At 33.1% G+C, this 24,603-nt stretch overlaps 1 protein-coding gene across 1 annotated transcript in view; it reads left to right on the forward strand.

The window, feature by feature from the left end:
* Positions 1-17,435, forward strand: part of LOC149079948 (transmembrane protease serine 9-like) — a 39,676-nt gene extending 22,241 nt beyond the window's left edge. The window contains exons 8-13 of the mRNA XM_089238568.1: positions 4,150-4,289; positions 5,314-5,423; positions 6,790-6,871; positions 6,967-7,162; positions 7,275-7,414; positions 17,221-17,435. Coding sequence (XP_089094694.1) covers positions 4,150-4,289; positions 5,314-5,423; positions 6,790-6,871; positions 6,967-7,162; positions 7,275-7,414; positions 17,221-17,403 — 851 coding nt within the window. The 3' untranslated portion in view covers positions 17,404-17,435. The remainder of the gene's footprint in view (positions 1-4,149; positions 4,290-5,313; positions 5,424-6,789; positions 6,872-6,966; positions 7,163-7,274; positions 7,415-17,220) is intronic.
* The last annotated feature ends 7,168 nt before the right edge of the window (positions 17,436-24,603 follow it).

Here is a 24,603-nt window from a genome sequence, read left to right on the forward strand (position 1 = left end):
TGTACTGAGGATATTGCATTTTTTGTTGGCCTCAGGAGAGTCTAGACTGAATAACAACTTTCTTATTGAGTTATTGAGGATAGTGTCCGTACAAAAATTTTAATTTTTATATTTCAATAACTATACAACCCTTTACAAAATGAATGACGTATCTGAAATGAATGACGTTATTTCGATATTTTAATCGAATATGCCTCTGGGTTCGCTAGTAAAATGCGGAAAGGGGGAATTATGGAATCACCCTGTATAGGAAACTAATGATTGTATTCGGTGAAAAATTTCGTTAAATGAGTTTTAAAAAGTATGCATTACATTAAAAACCTAGTTTATAAAAATATCTAACATGGCATTATATATACTCATTATATTTCAACTATCGATTCATCAATCTTTAAGCCTAATTTAACTCTATGGAATTAAAGTTTTGATTCGTTTATGAAATTCTTAGTCTTGTTGGCGAAATTCTTCACACTAATTTATAATCGTTTTATTCTGATGTTTTTTACCATGAAATACTGTCAGCGGTGCAAATGTAATTCTATTATACGTTTAACTGCCCCCCCCCCAATAAATATAAATATCGATACATCGTGGGACATTTTTTTTCTCTATAACTACCAGCATATGTGAAATAATTTACTAGTCCAACTTTTCCTTCTTCGTTTGTGTCAGCTGCGGGCGAGTACAAGATCAAAACTGATTAAATTCAAAAGTTCGTCTAAAAAGAGTTCCTCTATCTGATGTGCTTCACCCGTTTCTTCGTCAAATACTTAATCAGTTTAAAGAAAGGAAGCACCACTAAAAACCATTCATGTGTATATGCACAAGGCGGTGTCATAATCTATTTGTGAGAGTTCCAATTCCTTTCGTTACGTGACGGACATCTTGTTAAACGGAAAAAAAATGAAATTGGTTTTGAATATGAAAAATGATCAAAATAGAATCTCGAGGGCTTAATATGCAAATAAAATAAGTATACTCATTCGTGTAGAACTGTGACTTCCTTAAACAACAGTCTCGATAAACAAAGCACAGATTAATATGAAATACAATAACATATTTTGAATAAATACATTTGAAAGTCTATCATGTATGTGTTCGATAAAATATTATTCAAATACTTACTAAACCCTTTAATTGGCAGGGGAGAAAAATTTTGAGGGATTATATTAAGCAAATGAACTATCCTGAATGTCATTTCATGACAAAAGAAATTGTGTCAATATTTGGGAAAATATAGGGTGTTGAATTTTAAGAAACACACTGTATGTATATGATTTACATAAATTAGCATAATACAAAAATGCTTGCCAGCTTACTTTACTATTATTTTTGAAGAATTCAGAGCAATATGCATTCTCCACACGAGGCATTTCAGTCCAAAATGCAAAGGTCAAAAATCGTTTTTGCTTGGCTTGTCAAGAAATAGGGACATGTGTACCTTTGAGCCAAAATTCTGCTGGTAATCTGCTGGTAATTATAGAAACTTCATGAACAGTGCATAGGTAAAAATCGAATGTTTAGGAGTTGCTTAGAAGCATCAATGCCGAAACGAGCTCAAAATGTAAAATGTCTTTACTTGAAAAATATAAGAAATTCATATTGCTTGAGAGCAACATTGCCAAATAAAGCGTTAAACCAGTAACTTCGTGAATAATCAAAGTGGTGTAGTACCATGAGTAGTGTGAACATCATTCATGGAAAGAAGTTTCCAAATGGCCGTTGAAATGTGTTAGATCAGTGTTTCTCAACCTTTTCCAATCCATGGCCCCTTTTAGATCATATTTTCTTCTCGTGACTGCCCTGTCCTATTCAAGTCCCCCTACCCTCATCCAAGAGGGGAACACTTTCTGCTTATCGAATTGAATTTAATCAAAACTGAGAATTTAATAATGAACAAAAATTTTATAAGTAATATTGATCGATGGAACTCTGGGCCAGGCATGGATCCAGAAGGTGGGTGTTCCTTTATTCCAAGAGCTGAATCATATGGGAAAAATAGGTGCGTACAGGACGATCCAGCAATCCTGCACAATAAATCGAACCTCCCGATCCATCACCCAGGGTCCACGCCTACCCTGCCCTAGTGAGCTTCCTTATTGTGGGAGTTTTATGCACAGTCATCTCAACATCATTGGTTTCCGGGCCATGATTGATGTTCTGGGCCCCATCCTTATCTGGAAGTAACCCACATACACACACACAGCTTACATATTTATATACTTACATTTGAAAATCATAGTGCCAGATCCCATCGTGTACGCCCCCCTATGGATTTGAGGGCCCAGGCCATGACCACATGGGCCTATGTGTTATTATGGCCCAGGTTCTATGGACTTCTGCTGGATTTTGGAAGTAGTCACAATTTTTCCCATCGAATTTCACTTGAAAACTTTATTCCCCACAGCTCTCTGTGGCCCCTTCATCACTTGTCATGTCTTCCCTTTCATCTGATTTTCACCCGCGACTCCCTTAGAATATCCCAGGATCACAAGGGGGCCGCAAGGGGACCCGAGGTTGAGAAAAATTGTGTTAGATGACATATACATGCATACATACATATATGCATACATACATACAGGGTGTTCAAACTTATCGTTGTCTAATAGATAATTTCTTAACTGCAAGTCTTCGATGACATTCGCAAACGCAAAAAATACTTCAAATGACGGACTAGAAGGCGTTTAAGAATTGACTTTTTGACTTTATTTTTTTTGCTAAAAAATGACAACATTTGATTTTTTTCTACACTCCTTTGATCATGTAAGTCATATTTAGTAAAATACTTTCCATGCACTGGTATTTTAGACAAAAAAAAAACAAAAAAACGTTCTCTTAACTACCAAAAATTGACTTGACTATGAAATTTTAAATTTTGAAAATTTCAGACATATATCATGCCTGAAAATGCGTCATTCTACCCAAATTTTAAGGAGAGTCATACAAAAATTTACATATAATAATCAATATAATTTTCTGGAGATTTCATTCAATGACACAACATCAAGTGTAGTTATGATGCTCCTGATGAATAAGTTAAATAGGACAAAAATATTTGTTACTGAAATAGTTTAGTGTATGACTTTATTTATCAAAAAAGGTGCTTAAAGTTTTTTAATTACCATTAATAATTAATAACATACTTAGATTTGGTCGTAGAAGAAAGGATGTCTTTGATTTTACGATTTTACGTCGGTGTGTGCTTTTTTTTTCACTAGATATGGCGTAAAGAACATTGTAAAGATTCAGCTCAAAAATGCTGCAGTGGTAAGTACCGCTCCCATGGCGGTGAAACGATACCCTCAGGTCCACAGGTTCGATCCCGATGAAGAACATAGATAATAAATTCTTTCCTTATCAAGCTTGAGGCGCCCACCTATAGATAGCGGTTCCATTTCTGACTTGATCAGTAGTAAATTGATGTATGGTGGCATGACCAAGTTGGTGTGCGGAAAAGTAACAGTATAAACAATCAAATTCGATATATATTTTTTAAGATTTTTTTAACATGGTTTCTAGAATAATGGGAGGCGACATTCGAAACACAATATGCAATTGGAAGATTTCTTTAAACCTTACGGTTAAGAAATTGGCCATTTGACAACGATAATGGGGACATCCAGTTCAACTTATGCCTACCATTTAGTACACTGCTCAAAACAATTAGGGAATATGTATTATTTATTTAAATATATTAAACTTATTTATTCGAATTTCAAAATTTAGCCGATGATTAACTCTTGCGAATACCTAACAATATTCGTTGTCTATATTTTACTAATTAAAATGTTTAAAAATCACAATTACAGTAAATAAAAACTGCATTTCCCCTAATTGTTTTGAGCAGTGAATTTTCAATTCAGTTTATCGATAACCGAACGTGAAGAAAATTAGAATGAAGAAAGAAAGTATTTGCGTTTTTTAAACAGTAAAACAATTGAAACAAGCGTTGACTACTCGGATCCATAAGAAACAAACTACATATACTAGCAAAGATTATGTACTTGAGGAAGATACTAGTGGTATCGGCGAAAAATGATTTCAACTTATGTACAGAATGCTAAAAAATTAAATTTTTGCTCAAAGAAATGAAACTAGTTTTAAATTATAAATGTAATTGATTAATATTTTCTCGGTTTTCAATTACAGTGAATGGCAGATACATGAACGGAAATTTTCGGGCAAATCAAAACTTGAGTATGGAAGGTTGTGGAGTAAGTAAAATATATGCTGAAGGAGAAAAGATTGTCGGAGGTAGAAATGCATTAGATGGAGAACATCCATGGCTGGTAAGAGAAAATGCAACAGAAAAAACTATTACTAGCATGTAATGTACTAAAACTTTTCGAGTTAAATTACTCGAAAAGTTTTAGAAAACGCTTGACTAGTTTTTTTAGAAGATATTCTACAGGGTGATTATTTATAATTTCCCCTTCCCGCATTTTAATGGCGAAACGTTGATCCTAGAGACGTACATACTTCCAATTAGAAAAATTATCCAAATATCGTGTGGAACTCAGATACGTCATTCATGTTGCAAGGGATTGAAAAGTTATTAAAATGCAAAAAAAAAAAAAAAAAATAACTTTTTATACGGACACCCTGTACTAAAATACCAATTAAAAAGTTGTGGTCCTGTCTCTCTTGAGTCTAACCAAAAAAAATTTCCACGTTTCTAAGTGGAATATTCGCAGAGATATTTGAATTCAAAAATGAGGGAAAAAATGGGAAAGAACAACATAAAACAATATGAGAAAAAAGCGTTTGTGTGTGTGTCTCACTTTTTTTGCTATTCTCTCTCAACGATTTTGGAATTCAAATATTTTTACGAATATTGAACTTTTAACGTGAAAGTTCTTTTGTTGGCCTCAAGAAAGACAGCGCAACTTTCCAATTGGGTTTTTGATGACAGGGCGTTAGTATAAAAAGTTAATTTCTTCGTTTTAGTAACTATACAACCCTTTGCAACATGAACGACGAATCTGAGTTCTACACGCGTATTTGGATAATTTTTCAAATAGGAAGTATGCTTCTAGAATCAACGGTTCGCCAGTAAAATGTGGTAAGGGGAATTAAGTAATCACCCTGTATAATGCTTATGACTTTTCAGCTAAATACTCTGTATCTCAGGTATCAATCAAGCATATGAAATATGGTTTTTTGCGTTTGAAAAAGAGATTGAAAATAAATTTTGAGCTACTCCAGATGTATCCATAAAAATTGTTCACTTTACAAAATGCTTGTATTTTTTCAATAAAATCCAATATGTATTTGATTAGACCATTATTATAGGAATTTATTTCATTTATTTAGCTTTCATTTGAAATGCAACTAGTATCGCTCTTCACTGACTTCCATCATATATGCGGTGCTTCTTTGATAAATAGGAATTGGGCAATAACGGCCGCTCACTGTGTTGCTGGGTAAAGTAGTCATTGCATTATGTATTTTTCAATGTTTATCACTGATGAATATTCAAACACGGTGTTAGTCACGTGCCAGGAATGATAATCATATTTGAAGAGAAATATATATTCTTGAATGGGGAAACAAGGTGAATACAAACACTACATTATACTTCAAAGAATAAATTTGTTTGAAAGCATGTTTTGTTTTTTCAAGTCCGATTTTCTTGAATGCATAAATACGAAACACAATGAATATTATACAAAAGCTATCAGTATGTCTGGGAAGTTATTCAAAGAAATCTACAACAATACTGGAAAATGCCACAAGAAAATTTTTTCAAAAGTACAGGGTAGACGAGATGTCCCGGATTCATTTTAAATATTAATAAAAAATCAACCAATTTACATAAAAAGGTGTGGTTTGCACTAAAATACTCATCATCGAATAGTGATGTTTTTTGATAAATTAAAGGAAGTCCAAATTTCACTCACATGTGGCGCTGTAAAACGAAAATCTCGGCATAACACATAAAATGCAACGCAATTAGTGCATAATTAATTTGTTGATGACATTTTGCATTAGATTAAACGATCACACTTCATTGTGAGCACCCTTTACAGTTCGGGCTACACCTAAACGGGTGGGGCGCGGTAGCCCGGTCGATAAGATGCTCGCCTAAAGTACCAAAGGATGTTTAGAGGTGTCGCGAGTTCGATACCCGGTTCGTCCTTGTCAGAAAACTTTCCTGACACAGGGGTACAACAAGAAACGGCTACTTGACCGCAGCAAAAAATTGCTACCGCAGGGAGTCCCCCATCGAGGTGTTAGCGCACCAACCTCTCGATGAGTATAAAAAAACAGGCCTGCCGTTCGGAATCGGCAATAAATTGTAGGTCCCGGTCTAATTAGCCCTCGTGTGCAGAAAATGACCGTGGTACGACAAAAATGATCAAATGACCTAAACGGGTGAGAGGGTGCTCATGTTGAAATATGGTATTTTTTTGTAATGCAAAAATCATAAACATTAATTATGCACTGTTTGTGATGTATTTTATGTGTTATATCGAGTTTTAGTTTTACAGTGCCAACTGTAAGTGAAAAAAAATCTGAACTTTTTTCTAATTTATCAAAAAAACGAAAAAAAAACCTCTAAGTCATAATAAGTATTTTAGTGCAAAACCACACTTCTTATGTCAAAAATGGTTGATTTTTAATTAACTTTTTAACATGTATCCAGAACTTATTGTCTATACCCTGTATATCTCTCTCTTAATGAGATAAAACTGAAACTTCAACTTAATGAAAATTCAAAATAAAATACGTAATTTTTGCCAAATTTTTAAGTTGACTTTACATATTTATTATTTGCTGTTATTTCAGTGGTCCATTTTCAAACTATCGTGTTCGATCTGGAGCTCATAAAATATCGACTCGAGCAGGAACACGGGAGTCTGTTCATTCGGTATGAGAAAAATCACTAACGAGTCATTAAGACATCATAGAAAAATTTTGAAATTTACTTCTGAACAATTCTATTTTTCATTCTCTTTTAATCAGGTAGTTCCAATCGTCCATGAAGGCTACAATCCAGTAACTTCCCTCAAGAATGACATAGCTCTACTGCGGCTTAAGACACCTGTAGACATGCAATCTTCTGATGGTTATGCAGTTGGTGTTTGTCTTCCACCTGCGAGTTATGAAAATCAAGAGACTGGTACTGGAAGAGTAGCAGGATGGGGCACCACAAGTCAGGGTATAGACATAGTTCAATAATTTTCTATTTAATATCACCATTTATTTCGGTTTTGTTTCTTCGAGAAAACATTTATGTTCCACAAGTTGGTATAAGAAATATTGCTTTTTAGGTGGTTCTTTGTCACCGGTCCAACAAGCTGTAGATGTCCCCATCATTACAAAAGAGAGATGTCGTCAGTCTTATGGCAATGATTTAGAAGAGGGAATGATTTGCGCTGGATACGATGAAGGTGGCAGAGATTCGTGTCAAGTAAGGAAATTAACCATATTTTAAGATTAGGATATATTTCAATTTCATAATTTTATTTGTTTTACTCAGATTGCTTATACCTTCGTAACTCCACCAAGCCATATCAAAGTGTTTAGGAATATTTGTGTTATTTTTATAATTTTTAGTAATTTTAGGGTTGTAAATTACATAAAAGTTTAAGCACTTCCAAAAAAATAGATGGATACACCGTCATACATGGCCGTCATTTGGGGGGGGGGGGGGGTTAGGGGGGGGCCGTTGCCCCCCGGCTTTTGAAAATACACTAAAAATAGTATATATATATATATATATATATACATTGAGTACATGTTTTTTGCCCCCCCCCCCTGGAAAAGTTGAAATGACAGCCCTGCGTTCACAGCAAAAAGAATTAAAAAATTAACGATATTCGTGGGTGATTAAGTTTTATTGTACAATTTTTTTGATGCTATTGTGAGAAATAGAAAGCATTAAGCAAAACAGAAGTAACGTTTCTGATATCCGATTAAAAAAAGTTCAATTTCAAAGTAAACTACAATTTGTGCATCGTGCACTATTCAGCTATCTTCAGAAAACTAAGTCAAAGCTTCTAAACGGTTGCCTAGACGGAGAAAAGCAATTATGAACAATTTTAAATAAACATTACATATTTTGTGTTTGATTTTCATCTGGGAACTGCATCCATAAGTTATTCACGTAATTTGTAGAGTTATAATTTATAACACAAAAGATTGTGTGGTAGGTTTATATGCAGAAACCTATTTTTTTTAATTATTGAATTTGCAGCTAGGAAGATATAGAAATAATCAAACTTCAAAAATACTTTTTTCTTATTTTCACTATTGTTTCTTTTATAACAAAATAGAACGGCCAATTTATCAATTTGAAAAATCTTTATAAATTTGGTTCTTGTAGTACAATAAAAATACGTATCTTTTTTCCGCAAGATTGCTAAATGTTAATTTTCGTAGAGTTTTACCAAATTTTATTCTCGCAGTAGTTGCTAATATTTTGATACAGAGACATTCAAAGAATTCATTTGTTAATCTTTTTTTCACTCTGTTGAAAAAAGTGAAAAAAAGTTTGTTTGTGTACACTTATCAATTTCTGCAGATCAACAATCGTTAACCAAAACACAGATGTCCTGCTACAAACATTCAATTTTTCTCAAAGCACTCTAGCGTTGATAAGAGACTTAATGCCTCATTTGAAACGAAACGATGCAACTCTAAAAGCATTTAAAGAACCAGTTAAGCGGAGAAACGCCATTTTCCGGATATCTTTTATTTGAAAACTTCCCGACGTTTATGCTAATAGTGAATGTCCTTTTATGCTATGCAACGTTTGGAAGAGCCGTGAGAAATAACCCTTCGCATACCACGGCACTTGTATGTGAATTCATTGCTAGTCAATAGAATCCAAAAAAGAACGATAATTTGACATTTCAATGCTTGAACCAAGCACAGTAAAATACCCATTCGCATATGACCGTTGTATCCACGGTAGAAAAATATTATTATGGAACGTTTTTTAACGAGTGTTTTTAAAATACAGTGGAACTTGGTTACGAATTTTAAGAATTTCTCTTGAGCTTTATATCCCAATGTTAAAATTACTTGTTTAATTCGATGTTTTTTCCCTTATGTCTCATACCTTTTAACATAGTGAAAAACTACATTCTAGTAGAAATATCATTAAAATTACTACTTAACCATTGATATGTTTCAATATTTTTTTACACATACTTTTGATCATATATACTAGCTTATGTCAGTATAAAGTTTTACATATCTCTAATATAAATACTTAATTTTTTTGGAAATTTAAAAAAAAAAGCAATAAAAACAGCTTGTGTGCATGATAAAATAGTGTGACATCATTGTAATGGAATAAAAAGTAGTTCAAAATGAAGGACAATCTGTTCAGTTCATGAAATGAAGCAGAAGACTGAGATTTCATTGACTCAATTTTATTTAAAATTAAATTTCAATTTTGAAATTCAAAAGAATTTAAATTCAAAATTTATTTTTAAATAAGATTGAATCAATGAAATCTCAGTCTTTATTTTCATTTCATGAACTGAACAGTTTCCTTTATTTTGGATCAATTGCTATTCATTTACTTTGAAGTAATGCTGTTTTATCATGCGAGCAAGCGGTTTTTAATGCATCAATTTGAAAATTTGTAGAAAAAATTTTTGATGTGGCTTTTTTTAGACATTACAAGCAATAATTTCATTACCAGTTCCTTTTGCCTTTCAGAAGGCAAATGAAGCTTTATCTAATCTTCGTGTCGACTTCGTTAAAACCTGCCAATGGCAGATACAAATGCTACTATTCTTCGAGATACGAAAGTTTGTTGTGCGTGTGTGGTAATCAACTTCTCAACAGACGAAATATTTAAATCCGGCTTGTTGAAATCTCAGTTTATATTGTCTGGTAAAATGCGTTGGAGATTCATGTCTCTCTAGCATTATTATTTGTATATTTTTGTGAATATAAATGCAATTGGCACAATTTTTCACCATATCCAAACGCTGTTCTTCCGCTTGTGCAACTACGTCTAAAAAACGAATTCTTGTAGACTTACGAATGTGGACATTTATGAAGAAGTAGGGAATAAAGTCACATATTTTAGATCTGTATTCCAAAACTTGCAGAAGCTACGGAAATGTTAGATAAAACAAGGCTTTTAATGTTTAAAAATCGCAGTTCTCATTCATGCAGATTTTGTGAGTGTACAGTATTTTAAGATCATCCAGAAGAATATAAATTAAAATTATACATACGCGTTTTGAACAAATGAAGTATATTTTTAAGATTGTTTACTTTTTATAAAAACACTCGTTGTAACAACAAGAAAACTGACATAGTAATGTGATAGTATTCAGCGCATATTTATTTTATAATTATTGACAGTTTTCGATTTTTTATGTACGTATTTAGATATCCTATGTTTAAAAATTGGATAATTCGAACTTTTTGTTGTCCCCCTTGAGCTTCGAATTAATCAAGTTCAACTGTACATTTATGTGATGTAAAAACCTCGGTTTTTTAAAATTTCTATTGAGGAATTTTTTTCTTATTAATTTACCCCCGGTAGTAAATTCTAACACAATTGACACGTTTAAAACGAAATACGGTAAACATGTTGGGGTGAATCGAGAAGCTATCCATAAGACAACCATAAATATTTTTTATGGGCATTATATAATATTTTATCATGTATATATAGTTTTATAATTGCATTTTTAATTGGGTTGCTGTATTTTAGAAATGTATGACATCCATATTTGTTATGGGCATTTTTTTCTCAGTCACCTCATCGGGCATTTTGCCCGTTGTGGCCTTGTATTTGTTTTGAATAGATTATTTACTCTCAGTATACTAATTTCCTAAGCTTCATGAAAAGTTTGATAAGTTGCTATTTATCGATATTATATTTATGGCAATATGCTTCCCTAAGCATGTACATAATGTTCAAAATCCTATCGAATCTCGGACATAATTTCGTGTATCTACACTGCATTAATCAGTGTAAGATATGATGACAATATATGGCACTTTAAGCCTTTCCTCTGGCTCCATTCCCAGAGAAATAAATCCCCGTATTAGTTTGATTAATCACATGGTCATACCCCTCCAGACGCTTTCATGGGTACTATTCCTGTGCGAGAGTAAAACGTTTAGGTTTAATATGGAACCACGCAGAAGAGAATTAGTATACCTAGAAGAACCTTCGTAATAGTAATGTGGGAAAAAAAAATCATGCGACCGTACATAATCATGTATGAGATTATAAAAAAATACGAAATATACTTTATATTATATTTTGTGTGTTTTAGGACCATATACCGTCATATACAAAGCATAACTTTTCTGGTATTAAAATTTCTGCTTATGTTTGGATATATAAAATCAATTGTTATATAGAAACTAGCTGAACCCGGGCTTTACGGGTGACGTGAACCTAAGATGGGTGACGTAATCTCAAAATTGTAGAAATATTAATACTTATTTTTTGTAAAAAAATAATTATAAATGCCTTTCTTAGCATGTATAACGTTACTGATAGCGGGAACGCATCAACGGCGACGTGAACCCAAGATGGGTGACATGTACGCGAGAAGGGTGTCGTCAGCACAACGTTCTAATATAAACGCCATGAGTGTGGAATCTGTGGGGGTAGGGTTACCAGGCGTCTCCCTTTTTGATGTAATTTCAAGCGTTATCCTACGTTTCGGAAAAAATTCGCCTTTTGTTTTGCTTTTCCCCCAGGTTTCCGAAATTATTTTTTTTCCATTTTGAAACATGCATCTTCAACAGGAGTATTTTTGTGGTTTTTTCCATCGACTAATCGTCGAAATTCCTAGATTTTTTTTTTATTTTGCTGTTCTATTTTAGTCACGAAAAATTATTGTTGTGACCGGTTTTATCAGTTAGAACAGTATCGACATCTGTTGTGAAAATTGGAGAAAGTGACGTCATTAAGGGTGCGCGCAAGCAGCCTCCTTTCTCAGTTTTCGGGTCTGGTAACGCTTTGTTTTTTCTTTCAAACCGAACACAACTCCGGTTTATCACCATGGGCAATATACCACCGAGTGAGTTGTGCCGGAAGTGTGAGTGTATGTACCTAACAGTCTGAGTGTATGTACCTAACAGTCTGAGTGCGTATAAAGTGTTGTGTTGGATTTTCAGTGCTGTCATCTATATTTCAGAAGTGATGTGAGTGTAGTGTAATGATTGAATATTTGTACTATTGTAGGCCTGTGGATCTGTAGGATTTATGGTGAGACTTTTTAACTCATCTCGAAGTTGGAAACCACAGAAAACCAACTTCACCCGACCACCACTGTGGTGACGGTGGGGTTTGAACCCGGGGAATCTGGTAACCCTACGATGGGGTGGTTTTTCCGAGATCTTATGTAGACAGTGACCTTCCTCTTGTTTTGAAGTCCAAGTGTGAAAACTTCATCAACAAAAAAAAATAAAAACCAGTAGATTTGTATGAATTACACGCATTTAAACAAACGGACACTCTTCTTTATATATGTATAGATATAGGCTTGAAGATGAATAGAAAGCAAACACATTTCGACAAACACTTTGAGAAAATATTTACATAACGATGCATTACATTGCAAATATTAGCGTTTACTATTTATATATTTTCTTTTTTTTTCGATTTTCGAACTATTTTCCATAATGACAAAGAAATGATACGCGTAACTGAAAAGTACAGAGAAAACGTGCCAGTAGAAGAAATTAATCATAACCTTCGCAAGAATTTGTTTTTTGTGAAATAAATACTTTTTAGTTTGACCTAAAAAAAAAATTTACTGCACATAATCGTTTTTAATGTGGTGAAAATTCGCGTTTCCGGGACACGACTGTCAAAAACACGAAAGAGAATGTTTGGTTTGTCCCCTAATTTTTTTGTTTGCTTTTATCCCCCCTCCACTCAACAACTGCAATTTTTCTGTCACAACGCGAGTAAATTAGGAACTTTCACGTTCCACAGATATTCGACCATGAATCTATGGCTTATCTAAATCATCTTTAATCTTTCTTCAACAGCTATTTGGTTGCAGTCATGCTCTGGTTAGTGTTAGCTCTCTTCGAAACAATTTGTCTCAAATAATTATGATATTAGGGCATGCGCGCGGGATTCTTTTTTACAAAGAATTCTGAAGCGAAAATAAAATTGAACAAATATGTGAAAAAATCTGCGAAAAATTTGAAATGAAAATTTGATGGTTTCATTACAATAAAGTGATAATAGAGGGTCATCCATAAATTTAAATTTCTATATGGCTCCTTTAATAAAAAACCAATTGTAAAAAATTGTGTCGTTTCTATTTTGAATATTGAAATTAATCTTGTATCATTTTTGAAGAACTCACCGAGATATCGATGATTGAAATTCTTGCTTTTTACACACTTTTTACTACTGTTTTGGTATTATTTTTCAGACTCAATCATTTTGAGGCAGAAAAAAGGAAAAGTCAAGATTTTTAGTCACCGATATCACGATGAGTTTTTCTTTGCGTGATACAAGATAAATTTCTTTAGGTACAGTACAAAAAACCACGTATTTTAATGATCGACTTTGTTTCATTAACGGAATCATAAAATTTTAAATTTTTATATTTCAGTCAATGTCTTTTTGGGGGAATAAAACCATTACAGTGCAGTTTAGCTTTTTTTGCTGATTATTTTCATATTCTACTTGAATTACACCGCTACACTGCTCAACAAAATTTTTTTTTTAAATTTCTTAAGGAAATTTTAATGGTTTTAGATGGCTGGTCGTTAATAGATTAATCGGGTCGGTTAATCAATCAATTGTTAATCGCAGTTAAAAATTTTACTTGAGTTAATCGATTCGATCAATTCGATTAAAATTCGATTAAAATTTTTATTAAAAGTTTGTGAATTAACTTTTTTAACTATAATTAACGTTTACATGTCATAAATCATGTTTTATACTGAACATCTTGGATAAGTGACCATATTTAAAATATTTGTGAATCAATATTTTCATAAAATTAGATTCAACGGAACTTTGTGATTTCAGTTTCAAATTGAGTTTGATGGGAAATTTAGATGGGAAAACCAAAATTTATTGTTTCCACTATGAACAGACATTTTTCGAATTCTTCATCCATTCGAAGCATCAGCTCATCTCTTCACAAGTACCATTCGACTAATCTTCACAAGTACCTAGGCAAGCATGCAACAGTATAATCGAAAGTAGTTTCGAAATCAGTGAATAATAATAAAAAATAACAGATTTCGTTTAAAAACACAAGATCCAAGTGAAGAAATTACAGGTTTTGGCAATTATGTTCATCATATTAAATTGCTTGAAGCGGGCAGCCTTAACTTCTTAACGTATTCCTATATTTGTTTACATGTACAGAATCGGTGCGTGATATCAATAAAATATATTTTTATACCATCTTAATATTATGATAACAAAAAAATATTCGATTAAAATTCGATTAATCGGTCGATGAATCGATTAAAACTTTTTGTTTAACCAGTGAAAAATTTTAATTGATTCCCAGTCCTAGTTTTAGGGTATATTGGGGTTGCTGATTTCAAAACTGGTGTTGGTTTTTGCCGAATTTTGGCTATACTTTTTGAGACAATGCATATTCTCAATTATGTGATTCTTAGCAATGCTGCTAATGTATTACCATTGAAATTTAATTTTCACTTTATCTCAAAAACTAGAGCCAATCTGACAAAACCAATGCCAAATTCGGAATGAGTGCCCAAAATTACCCTAATATCATTGAAATATATTTGAGAACAAAAGCAGTGTATCAACGTAGCATTTCTATTCCTTTAGGAAACTCTTCGTGAAATACCCGGTGTATCAGAGAAATGCAGACCGTCCATATTTACTTCAGTGAAAAAATTTATTTGGTTTCAAACTTGCTGTCAACAGAATTTTTCTCTCCATATGAATCAATCACTAATAATTAATTTTGTACTCTTCACAGGTGCATTTTATAGGGCAAGAAATGCACAGTATTATAAGAGGGTTATATTGTAAATACAGGGTGAAGCCAACCTATTCTGCCACACGAAAAGAGGTGATAGACGAACCCAAGTGGATCATGAAACACTCCACCAACCCTGCCCTATCACAAACCGTTTTCGAGTTATGGTGGATAATCGATTATGGAAAAAATGTGTGTCAAGTCTAAAAAAACCTGCATTTGTGAAGTTTCTAAGAAACGTTCACGCAAACTAAGCACATATTTGGAAAGAACGGAAAAATTCTATAAGAGATGACATAATTTTCATCGAAATATCTGCATTTCTTTTCGAGCTAAAAGCGCTGAAAGTTTGGTGAGGTGAAGAATGGAATTGTCGCCAAAAAAACCTACTAAAATTACTTCAACGAACGTAAATTTCAGTGATGTATTGCGAACGAAAAGCTAAATTTCGTCTGAACCAGAACACAGATATGGCTTATTGTAGGCTCTTTCGAAATTTGGTAGAATAGAAAAGTTTGTGGTAAATTTGACCGATTTGTAGCTAGATGGGTGTTTGCAGAATTGACGGTTACAGAATTTGGCGACAATTCGATTTTAAATGTCACCAATCTTTCAGCGCCTGTAGCTCGTTAATGAATCTAGATATTTCAATGAAAATGGTATAATCCCAATAGAATGTTTTCTGTTCTTTCTAAATATATATAGTTTGCTTGTCGATTTTCCAGAAACTTCACAAATTTGGATTTTTTTTTCAATTTGACGAATTTTTTTTCCATCATCGATTATCCACCATAACTCGAAAACGGTTTGAGATTGGACAGGGTTGGTGGGGTGTTTCATGATCCACTTGAGCTGGTCTATCACCCGCTTTCATTTGACAGAATAGGTCGGATTCACCCTGTATAGTATATAAGACCATATATACAGTACATAAGATCTTACGGTTGTATTTTCAGATCACGTTTTTCCAAACTTTTTTTTTTACATTTTAGATATTTGCCATTAAAAGAGTCTTTTGTTTATCAGCATCTAGCATTTAAATTTGTGAGCTAATAATTTCTTTTCAGCCGAGTTTGATCTTGTAGTTGCGATTTATCTCCATTTGACTACTTGAATTTTCAATAACAAATAATCCCAGGGTATTTGCATTTTTCCCGTTTTCAGCTTTGTTGGCTATCAGTTTTAATTTTCGGGGTCATCTTTCCATTCCACTTTAGATGATTGCTCGCATTTTGTTTCCTTCATCCATTAAATTCTAAGCGAAGGCTTTCCTTTTTTACCCGTTTTTCATTTTTATTGCTATTTTTTTTTGCTCAATCTTTTCTTTGGAACAGCTTTTATTTTCTAACTATTGCCTGCTTTTGAAGGAACTAAATAAACTTAAACATGAGTGATACTTGAAGATAGAGAGAGTGAGAAGAATTACAATTTTTCCGAGTCTTTTTAAGCATTTTTTTTTCAACTTGCTTGCATTATTTCGATCTCGCTCCAATAATTCATTCTTGAGAAATGCTCCCAAGAAAAAACCCAACTGCGTAAGATGTGCGTATTTAAGAGAATTTTTCCAATTTTTCGTTTTTCACTTATAACAAGAGGGAGAAAATTTTTGTTTATTTATTATACTTATAAGTAATGAGAAGTTTTCTTTTTATCATACGTCTGAGCCCAAATGGTGTATACCGGGTAAAGAATAGTTGATTAAAAAAAGGGTCAAAGAAAATATAGCAATTGTTTCCTTTCTTAATTAAAATTCTTTAAAATCTTGTACTTCAAACTCATTAACAGCTCTAATTAAGTTATCTTATTAATGGTGAACTGAGAGAGTGGTGTATGTATAATTATATAGGTATGAAATTTTAATGACATATTTACACACGTTTAGTCTTCAATATAAATGATGATGCATTGAAACAAAAGTTTGAGGCTCATAATTTAAATATGAACGTAATATTCGTCGAAAACGACCCTGATTTATGTCCTTCATGGCAAATTTATCTGCTACAATTCTGATGAATACCGACAAGCTACATGACATTTTAATAGTTAATATGATCTTCGTTTCTACGGTTACCGGTTCCGAATTCTAGCTAAGGCATGAAAGGTATGCAGCCAAACAGAACCGTATGCAAGCTGCAAGTGATCTAATTACACAGCTGTCGCGTTCTACTATAGAGTACCGCTCAGTTACTCAATTTAATATTTCATTTGTTCTTTTCTGGGGTTTGTCTTGAACTTTTATGACGTATTTGTATCGATAGGAACTACCACATATATATTTCAATCGTCTCTGTTTCAGGGTGATTCCGGAGGTCCTTTTACTCAACGCTCAGAAGATGGTGTGTCATCACTTGTTGGCATTGTTTCTTGGGGAAAAGGATGTGCTCAACCAAATTATCCAGGGGTGTACACAGAGACAGCACATTTTATCGATTGGATAACAAGGAGGATGCAAGCTATTGATACTATTCCTCAAGGTTGATGAAAAGACGATTAAAAGCTTCAGAATGACAATTGTGTTTTTTTTTCATTCGATAAGATCCAACATCATTTATCAAACAATACAAAAATATGCTCATATTTCTACTATTGCATCAACAAGTAAAATCTGACTACGAATATCTATTCTAATTGCAAGTAAAAGAAATCTTAAGAATTAATAAATATATTTTCGTAACGTAGCACGTATCATGAAAAATTGATACTAATATGAAACATATTCCTATCTAAAAGCCGTATATTTATACGAATTTATGCTATCTCAACCGGATATCTATGCATAAGTATACAGAAAAACAAATTTGTTTCGAAAATATTTTCACCGAACTCTACAGTTAGTATACTATTTCACTGCCTGGCAACGACGGTGATTTTACGTCGAACGGCATCAGCTTCTTGAAATTGAATTAGATCTCCAGAAAGTAATGCTTTTACTTCAGCCACTGCTAAAGAATTTTAATAAGATTAGGATCTTTATACTATCTTATCCTCTCTAATCAGATTGAGGATGGGGTCGGCTACAGCTGAGGCGAACGAGTAATGATCAAATTATGCAAACGGTTAGCATCGAGGAAACGAAATATTACTTCGACCCTGGAGATATCGTTACTACTAAGTTGTGGATGTGCTCAAATTTCAAAAATACTGCATAGCAGAAAATATACCATTATAACAACACCACATTCCAGACAATATCTAGTAGTGTGTTCATAGAACAAACAAATTTTAATATAATAATGCAGATAAAACTGATATTGAAAGCAATGATTATGCACTGAACAATAAATTTTAACAACTTTTTCTGCGTCCAAAAAACATTAACAGTCGTTTCTTATGTTATTCGGTGTGCCGAATACAAATTTTTAACCGTAAAAATACTCGATTGGCCGAAATCGCATATTTAATGCACATATAATAACACTATACAATACATTGAAACGCAGCATAAGTATATAGAAAACAAAATAACTATGCAGAAAAACAACGCAAATATATAGAACCTTCAACAATATACAGATGTATATTATTAATATACATAAAAATACAACAAGAATACATAGAAACAATATATGATAGTACTGCTCAATAGTTCACTTATCAGCACCTGACACGTACTTCATTCTGCATTGCGCAGAATTGTACATTGTACTGCACATAAGGAACGTCTCTTACAATTGTCCCACAGTAGTCAGCCAGCATCGAGGTTGGGTTGACCATTTTTTCTAGTCAGGTTGTTCTACTTGGTCTTTACCGCTTTTCATCATACAATAACGTTAGTAGAAGACCTTTTAACAGTTGACAGGCTAATATCCAAAAAAAAAAGCCAATAAAATTTTTCAGAGCGATATTCGTATTCAGCAGGTCAAAATCATTCGAAACTGTATATTTTCATGTCGGACACATGAAAATCGTTTCATTGTTGTCCAGTGATACCGCTCGTAAAACACTTTTTCAACATTTAACATGGTATTATCTCAAGAACGAGAGCCAATAAAACTTTTGTATGGTAATATTCGTGTTCAGCAAGTGAAAACTATTCGGAATTGTATATTTTCATGTCACACGCGATTTCATTGTTTCCAGTGTGTGAATTTTTATACATCAAAATCATAAAAAACCGTTTATGATCACATTCTATACCTTTATTTTAAGTAGCTTCCAAAATATTGGAAAAATATAAAATTTTTTAATGCATCTTACTCTCTTTTCAAATAAAAATTTCACGTAATATCATACAATACACATTTTATATATGTCTCATAAAAAAAAAAACCCCATAAAAAAACTAAATATCTTCTTCATTTTAATTTATTCGAAAATTTACAAGCTGATTATTTTGATAACAGGGAAAAAAATTCAAAGTAGTTGGAAAAATATTTTATTCCACAAATAATTAAAACCAAATATTTTTGTTGTAAAACGAACGCTATTTTATTATAGGAAAAATATTTTTTTTTTCCAGCTCTTTAAACATGAAAGAGTTCTCATGATTTTTTTTATTTATTTACATAACAGAATAAAATAAAAAAGAGAAGAAATTGGATGCTCAAAATAGGAAAAATGAAAGCTAATAATGATTTCGTTTGGTGTACGAAGAAAGAGAAAAACTAATTACTTTAAGTAGAAAAAAGAATCTAATCTTACCTGATTCCGGAAATAAAGTTCACCGCCCGTAGTTTTTTCTTCTTATTTCTCCTCTTCCCAAAGCTCATGATGTTATTTGCATTTCATAACCCTTGTTACAGTTTATTAGGTCTATTTGTGGAAAACAGCAGAAAAGTTAACAATCTTTCCTTTTATACTGATGTTAGATTGATTTTGAATCGGAAAAAACAAAACCTTTTGTAATATTCATGTAATGTACAGTAAGATCCCGTGATTATCCAAGCTAACGTGAACCCGACCTATCTCGGATAATCCAAGCTTACAGAATTTTTGGCGCTAAATGAAATCGATAAAACCATAAATGGTGGAAATTACGTATACACAAGAGTTATTTGTTGTTATCGTATAGTGCAATTAAATGATCAAATGAATTTAGTAAAGTAACATGGAACACTGCAACTTATTTACAGTTTACAAAATTCCGAGGATTACGCAAGGTGCTTTAAAAAATAGTCTTTCAATGTCTTTTGGCATCAAGAACTCTTAACCCTTTAAGTGGTTTTCAAAATTTTCCTGATCCGCATTATAATTGCCACAATGGAAATCACGAAACATTCTAGAAATTGCCACCTATTTTCAAGAATATTTTTTCCTGATCTCGGAGCTTATAAAAATAGACTCCTTCAAGACAAAATAATAATAATAATATAACAAAGAATGAAAAAAAAAGGGTTTTTTTCTGTTAATTTACACTGTAAACATAATCGCATACAACCTCGAAGGAAAAGGGAAAACATCGTTTCTCTCCACCTTTTGTTATCAGACTTTGAACAGAAGATGACTTAACCCGCTGGCCGTTGATTGACAGAAACGGGGGGAGGGAGGAAAACATGTTATCAGGAGAAGAAAACTTACAACGGGCTCGGGGTTGCCGTTTTGAGAGTTTTTAGAACACGAGATATTTCGGGATTGCCGCTGTAAGGATTAAATGCTTTGGAGAATACAATGGTGCTCACGAGCAATAGGTTTAAGATGTTTGACACACTCACACATACACACACAAGAGCCGCTTTCTTACCGCCCTTTGGCGAAGCCAGCTCATAAGATCTCATGTTGTATCTGTAGCTTCTAAAATCCCCCCCCCCCTCCCCAATGATCCGTTCTAGCATCTTTCCTAGAGGGTGATACCTCTCTGTTGTCAAGAAACTTCGCTTAACCTTTATAACCCCTGTTTTACACTCTGCGGTATTTGTACATCATTTAACTGCACATAATTTTTAAAATGAATTTATTAAAAGTGACTCAGAGTCAACAAGGAACTCAGTTAATCAAACCTAGAATATATAATATATATTCAAGTGGTAATTCTTATATACGTATCATATAAGTATTATATATGTATTTTATATGTATTATAATTATATGTATTATATATGCATCAGTTTTGTGTAAATATCACAATGAACCAGAGCTGGAAAAATCTTCAAAAATGTAAATGCCCAGTCAGGCATGTCACCTGCCTGAATCAATATTTCACACGCCAAAAAAATATTATTAAATATTAGTATTGTATCAACTTCAAAAATTAAAAAAAAATCAAAAATTGGTATGATTTGCAAAAAAAAAAAAAAAAAATCACAGCCACACCCATGGCACCTACATTCATGGCTGACAGGGTTCTATTCTAGGGGGGGGGGTAAGATGGTTGGTTCTATTCCAGGGACGAATCCCATTATTTTTTACCTGTATATATTTACTATACAGGGTGTATAGTAATGTACATAAAAGTACAAACTTTATGAGGAGGTAAAGAACATCGAAAGGATTGAGAATTGCATAAGAATCCATGACCAGAAACGTGAAAGTAAGTTGCTAGGCGGCGCTGTTCATAACAGCGCTGGAGTGTAAATTGTGATTTTTTTCTTATTCTACAGTAGTTGCCGTAGGAGGAGCATGCAACGACATACGAACAGGGAGCTATCAGAAAAAAAAAAGAGGCAATTCTCAATACTTTTGATTTTCTCTACCTCCCCTTAAAGTTTGTACCTCTATTTACGGGACACAGAAAGTTCCGTCAGAAATCCTAGCCTGGGGTTTCCACCTAAGATTCCAATACGCAGCCTAAGGGCGAAGTTACTACTAAACCACACATGCACCTCGTCCACATTACTCTACGGAACTTCTAACGAACTGGTACATGTTGGAATGGGCGTGCAAGTGTAGTGAACTTGAAGTGAAGTTTGTTTCTGTGTAATGCTTGTTATGTGTAGCGCCGCGATCTGCCTGCCATCAGTTTTTCTAATTATGAGAGTGAAGTGTAATCTAATGATTGAATAATTGTATCGTTTTAGGCCTGTTGGTCTTCGGTTAATTCGAAGTCCAAAGTCACTGAAAAAAAGTTCAAATTATCCTGTTTATTTACCCTGGATTCGTAAAATGACTACGAATTGCAACTTAATCATCAACATTCACATCGGATAACAATTATGAATTATTCAAATTTTATCATCAGTCATGAAACTGTTTATTATCCGTTACGAAACTGTTTTCCACACACAAATTTTGCTTATCTTTTAGTAGCTTGCTTATCTTTGTGTTTTCTTTCAAATATTGTAAAATATGTAATATAATCGTAAACTCTAATTTTCTAATTTGTATAGTTTTATCGTAATTGACTGGGGACAAATAATTTATGCTACGTTATGTTATCATTCTTATACTATCAAAGGAATGTACTTTCATTTGCGTGTTACAATTTTTGTACTTTCCGATACTTTCCACGTTCCGATATGACCCCATGAACGACGACATTGATTTTTTTAAAAACAAAAAAATAATGAGTGGAATCACTTCTACCATTTATTGGCAAAGAAAAAACTAAAAATTTAGAATGGCAAATTTTCTTACCAACCGTCGTTAATGGGTTATGACGATAAAAAGATTCATATTTGGAATGATACACTTTGATCCATAAGTTGAACAACATAATCGGTATCAAGTGGTATACATTCTCGATGCACTCCATCTGAACAAAGTTAAAAAAGGGCATTAACTTATCAAAGAAAGAGTAGAGAAAAACAGAATTTTTGGTGGAGAAAAGCAAAGTCCAACTTCTTGTAGAATTTTTTAGAACTAAATTTTCTCATTCAAAAAAATAATGATTTTTTTTCTCTTCAACTTCGAATTATCCAAAGCAGTCGAAAAAAATATAATTAAACAAGAAATTTTAACATTAAATTGAATAGAAAACTTAAGAAGAGTTTGTGGGAGTGCGAATTATCCAAAATTCAACTTAACCAAGTTCGAAATAGCGAAGTTCTACTATATATTAAACTGAGTTATTCCCTGTTTACGAATTATTTTAATTTTTTTAACGCTGTGTTTAAAATTGTTTTTAATTTCTTTTCAATTACTTCTCTCTCTCTCTCTTTCTCTATCTCTGAATGCTTTTCTTATTTTCTTTAAAAGAAATTTAAAGAAAATAGAGTTATCAAGAGTCGATTGAAAGTTTCCTGAAAAAATGGAAATACCTGCTCTACTCATATCGATTTTTAGTAAAACAGAAAAAAAAACTAATTTTAATACGTCAATTTTCAAGTTGCGTCGACGATTTTTTGCGTTATTGGCTATCATTTTTCACATCATTTCGTTCTATCAGCATAAAAAAATCTCCAGTGAAAAAAAATCTACCTCATTTTGGCTAAAAAATTATGATTAATCACTTTCTAGAAGAATTATTTTGCATTAAAAACTCATAAAATACTATATAAAAGTTTAATTTTTTAACCGGAAACGCAAAGTTGACATTTTTTTTTTCGAAGAAAAAATTACTGCCTTTTCTGATCGAAATCATTCTGGGCGACTTCGGGCTCAACAGGTACCTTTGTCCGCTCTAATATTTTTTTTGCAAAACCGCATTTCATTATGTCTGAAGTATTTCAGGGATAGTTCCATCACATCCTCATAGTTTGCAGTCTCTTTTTTTGATGCAGATGAACAAGATGCCCAGCTCAAATATTTCGGAAACTAAAGCTTGAACATGTGCAATCATAAGAATATTTTTTTCACATATGAGATGATCAATAACTCAAATCACCCAAAAAGATGGAGCTACCTCCTTTTTCAAGGAAACTCTTCAATTTCTGGTCAGACACAGAGATACACAGGGTGTACGGGCTAAATGTACCTACAAGTAATGACTTATAGTTAGAGAACAACCCCTGATTAGTTATAAATTAATGACGTTGAAGATGGAAACTACTCTATTTAATTTTTGCAAGTTAATAAATTTTAATGCGAGCACCGTTTGTGTCCCTGCAGATGTCCAAACGGTATTCAATTTTTTGCCAAGTGTTTAGTAGCATTTGAGAGGTGTTATTAAATAAACTGCTGCAGAGATACCATGTTGATACAGTTGTTAGAAGCTCCACATTTTACTTAGTTCGCTACATGCGCCACCGATTTGAATTCAGCTAGCCAAATTACGCACTGAACGTTACGTTGTGGTGTTCACATGCTGACTGGTAGTCAGTGCACGACTGCTTTGAAAAATGTCTCAAAACAGGTGTTGATTGTGCACACCCCAACAGAATTGTAGAAAAAGAGCATAAAAAACTTGGAGCGATTCTTTATCAACGGTGCAACATTTTCACAGCTGTATATGGGACAAATCGCAAAAAAATCTAGGTGACCGAAAAAATTTTTAGGCGCCAAAATTTTTTTACCCGAAGGAAAAGGGCCAAACTAATGCTTCTTTTGACTTTTTCAAGACATAACGACCCTCTTTCACGTTGGCAGATATGCTGCTATGAATTCCAAACATTTTGTGATGCTCTCACCTGCAATTTAGTAACTACACCAGGGTTTCTCAAACTGTGCGCCGAAAACCCTTTGTCAGGGGCGTCGCAGAAGTCTGGCACTAACAAAGGTTTTTCGAAGAGATTAGATTCTTTGTTAAACTACTCAGGGGAGCCGTGATTAAGCGTTGACTGGGAAAGGAAGCACCGCGGATGGAAAAAGTTTGAGAACTCCTGAACTGGGCAAAGAAAATTTTAGGTGGCAATACCAATTTTTAAGT

This window comes from Pholcus phalangioides, unplaced genomic scaffold (genome assembly GCF_987345545.1).
Source record: "Pholcus phalangioides strain wild (caught in Gottingen) unplaced genomic scaffold, Ppha-v1.0 ptg000011l_1, whole genome shotgun sequence".
NCBI lineage: Eukaryota > Metazoa > Arthropoda > Arachnida > Araneae > Pholcidae > Pholcus > Pholcus phalangioides.